Raw genomic sequence first — 4,239 nt, forward strand, 5'->3', positions numbered from 1 at the left:
TACGGACCGTTTGGAAACTATATGCCTCCTCTTTCAACTCGTCGTAAACCTCTTGGTGTATACCATATCCGACTCGATTCACGCAAACTACACCTACAGGTCAAAGGTCCTCTGGCGCAACTCGGGTATCATTGCAAAGTTTTGGAAAGTCGAGTTGGAAGACTACATCAACACTCTCATCGTGTTCAACGCAATCGTGAAAAAGACCATCGTCGAGTTGGACTACTCAATCTACTCCGAGGCGGCCAACAAGTACATAGAGAGGTTGCAATCGCCCGACGTGTCCAAGACTAGGGTGTGCATGGACCCGTTTAGCATAATGCGAGAGACCTGCCTCGACTCGCTCTTCAAGTCACTGATCAACCTCATTACAAACACCATGCTCTACGACGACTATGTGCGGAGAGAGCTCGTGTCGCCGATACGTTTCGGCGGGTACGAGTCGGTGGCCAAAAAATCGCGCAACGCCAACCTGGTCAACGGAAAGTTGGGAGAGCGACTGTCTTCCATCTTTTCGGACTCGCGGAGCACAGACTTTGGCGCCGTCTACGGCACCGTCGAAGAGCTACGTAACGACCGGAGGAGGCTCTACTCGGACAGTAACGTGTTGGACAATTCGCTGAGGGCCAACGTGGAGCTAAACAGCACCATACAACGCGTCCTGTCGCGCAACGGCAGCTTCGTCCATCTCTTTTCGCACACCGACTCGAACCAGACCGTGGTCAACCGGATCACGACCATGCACATGTTGAGGGTGGCCGTCTCGTACACTCGCTGCGTCTCCATCGTGCTCTCTACGCCCCTGTTTACCGAGAGGACCTTTCTGCGCGGAGACGTTGCCGTCTCGGCCGTGAATCACGGCGACTACGTAAACGACACCGTCATGGTGGACAACCTGTCGACTGTGCACGCTTACGCCACTTCGATGCGAAACACAGAGACGATAGATCACAAATTGTACCCCGAGATGGTTAGCGTCGTCTTCGCCAAGCCGATTCGCCTGTCCATGCGCTACTCGGAAATCACCCGAATACTAAGGTATTTGGAGCGAGTCAGCGGCGAGGTGGACGCCTACCATATCGTGCACTGTGAGGTGACTTCGTACGACATTCAGCAGCGGGCGTCGTCGCCACGCACGGACGAAAACGGCGTCAGCCTCACCTCGATAAAGATGACGGTAGACGAGCTCGGTCAGTGCGTCGAACAGCACATACGAAACGTGCCAACACTCTTCCTACCCAACAGCCTGAACGAATCGAACGACCTCGCGCTGTTGCAGAGGGGCGTCGATAACCTCATCATTTGCCAGATTCAGCCGCGCATAGACGAGTTTTCAAAGTATATAGCCCTGTACATGGCAAAGACCCCGAAGGACATACCGTTTTTGAGAAAAACGGCCTTCAATATGCTTTCGGCGATCGTCTTCGGCTACATTAACCAGGCTAGCAACGCGATTCAGAGAACGCGACGGACGGAACAGATCATGTGGTGGAGTGATCAGACGACGCTCCTGTCCAACATGATCACCTTCCTCAAGGAACAGCTCCGCGAGTATGAGCGGGTTACCACAATGGAAGACGAAGCGCCCGACGAAACGTCTGACGAGAAAAAGGGACGACGGGATAGGGTAGAAAAGACTGCATCTTTAATGTGTTGAGTAAAAATTGTAACCTAAACCGTACTATATCTTTCGGCGTATTTTTTCGGATCGCGGACGATTAGAGTGCCGCAGTAGGCGGTGACGCCTATAAACAGTGCGCACACGACTCCCACGCCCGTGTACCAACCAAAGTCGATCAGATCGGGAGACTCATCGTCGTCGCTTTCGGGGTTGCCGTTCGAGTCGTTATCGGTTATGTCTGCTTCACTCTCGGCTTTCTGCACATCTCTCTGCGGATCGGTATCGTGTATGCTATCGTCGCAAATGTGCGTGACGATGAATGTCTCGACGCTCATGCCGAGTTGATTGGTGGCCGCGGAACCGCCGCAGCCGCTGTGTACGTAGTTGTCCTCGGTCACCGTATAAGCTTTGCCGTCGTACATGAACATGTAGACGGAGGCGCGATCGTTGCACTTGGAGCCGTCGAGCGACGATTCCCACATGGTACGGTTGAAGGGCTCGTCGGGTAAGGGGTAGTTGTGGATGGTCTTGGCGTCTTGAAAGTAGAACGCGTAACCGTAATTTTCGTAGGGATTCAAACTATCGATGTACTGAGACAGGTTGGTTTCTTGCCCGTCGACCATTATGGCCTTGCTGTGAACAAAATTTTTAAAGGATACCCCTACTCGATAGTAGTTTTCGTCCGCCGAAAACACGAGACGCCCGTGAGACGGGTCGGTGATGGCCATCTTGAGACGCCACATGTCGTTAGTCAGGTCCGTGACCCCCCAACATGTACCGTCCTCTGCGGCGAAAATGAAACGCTTCGTGTCCCAGTTGTACGAGGGAATAATCAGGCTGTCGTTGAAGAAATTTAAGATGACTGGTCTGCCGCGAATGCCCGCCAGTTCCCTCTGCAACATGGCCTCGCTCATGAGCGTGTGCGTTCTGTGTAGACCGGAAACCTGAGAGTGCGCAATCGCAGAGGCGTCTTGAATTCTGAGAGTCCGGAGAACGTCCATAAAATACTTGTAGTCGCGATCGAAGCTATAGCCGCTTTGAGCGACCGTCTGCTTGGCCTCTGAGAGCGCTTCCTGAATGTCCGTGTCGATGTCGCGCGAGCGACATTGGTGCCCGAGCCAACCGCCGTACATTATTGCAGAGTCGTTGTATCTGCTCGAGCGATCCCTCATCACGGATACTTCGTTCGATGTAAAGAACCGATTGTAAGATTCGTACCACTGTGAGTAGGGCAAACTGCCCCCGGATCCCGGCGTGGAAGGGTTCATGAAATACGACGCATTCTTCAAATGCTGAAAACCCACGGCGTGGGCCAACTCGTGTAACACCGTGTGTAATATGGTGTCCGCCGAGGCATTTACGACCTTTAGCGTGTTTATGTGGATCAGCTTGTCGTACACGGCGTGTGCCAGAGCGTCTCGGCTCCCGTACAGAATGCTACTAAAGTCGTATAGGCACTTTCGCAGACCGGGTCGCCCGTCTAGGTAGTTATCCTTGGTCGAGAGGTGCGGTTCGGTGTAGAAGCCGTTTTCGGTCGAGGAAAGGTACTCTCCCAGTTGAAAGGATATCGGAAAGGGCCTTTTGATGTGTAGCTGGTTCCGCCTGTCGGGCAGAGCGTCGAGAGACGAATTGTATTCCATGACTCGAAGATTGGAGCCGCAAAAGATGTGGCCGTTCAAGAGTTCGGCGGCGAGTTTCACCACGGCAGCCAGTTCGCGGTTGGTGAGCGTGCTGATGGCTTCGTCGTTCTTGATCACGTAGGTGTATATCAACTGCGGGCTCCCGTAGTATGGGTCGTTTACGGAATTACGTATTCGTTGCTCACCGAGAGGCACTGGCGCTTCTCGCCCGATGCGTCATCCACCATCTTTTTCGGCTTTTGACAGTACACTAAGGGCGGTCCGCCGTACAGAGTGTCGTTCTTGTCGCACGTGTACAGTACGGCGTAACTCGTCTTGTTCACTTTGAGTATCTTTGAACGAACGTTGGCGACCTTGAGCAGACTCTGGCAGTAGGGCAATTTTTTATTGGCGTTTGATTTGGAGGCCACCAACGACGGCGCCACGAGTAGCGCAATCATTAAACCGATACGTACGGTCGTCATTTTTGTATTCAATAACAAAATAATCATGAGCACAGTCCCCGTGGAGCTTCTTTCGACGGTAGCCAGCTTCCTGTTGGGATGTTACCTATTTAGGTCGTGCGTTTCGCGAGATGTCTTGCAAAGGAGGAGCGCCTTGCTGGCGGACAAAACCAAACCGTACAGTAAATTGCCGTCGGGCTACGACGCCGTCGCTGGCGCGGAGCGCTACCCTTACCACGAACAGGTGGCCATCAAGCACATGGCCGATACGTACGGTCGGCGAGCGAGCGTAGCGCCCGAGAGACACGATCTTTGGTTCCATTGGTAAATAAAAATGTCCGCTTCGACGAACGATCGGTACGACCGCCGTCAAGACCAGAGCAGGAGCGTTCCGAGGTCTAGCAAGAGCGACGAAAAGCAAAACTCGCTCATGAAAGCCTTCGAGGCCGCAAAGAACAAGAAATCCAAGAAGGGAAGAGACGAAGTGTCTGCGAGCAAGATGGAAAAGGAACGCTACTACGCCCGCATGAAGTTG

General features: G+C 53.2%; 1 protein-coding gene across 1 annotated transcript; it reads right to left on the reverse strand.

Annotated features, from left to right (window-relative positions):
• Positions 1-1,671: 1,671 nt before the first annotated feature.
• LOC121834200 lies at positions 1,672-3,725 on the reverse strand. Its single transcript, XM_042287943.1, has 2 exons — positions 3,447-3,725; positions 1,672-3,393 (listed from the first exon to the last, which is right to left on the reverse strand). Exons 1-2 carry the CDS (start codon positions 3,723-3,725, stop codon positions 1,672-1,674), a joined length of 2,001 nt encoding a protein of 666 aa, XP_042143877.1.
• Between the last annotated feature and the right edge of the window lie 514 nt (positions 3,726-4,239).

Source organism: Ixodes scapularis, unplaced genomic scaffold (genome assembly GCF_016920785.2).
Source record: "Ixodes scapularis isolate PalLabHiFi unplaced genomic scaffold, ASM1692078v2 ptg000597l_1___fragment_1__unscaffolded, whole genome shotgun sequence".
NCBI classification, from domain to species: domain Eukaryota; kingdom Metazoa; phylum Arthropoda; class Arachnida; order Ixodida; family Ixodidae; genus Ixodes; species Ixodes scapularis.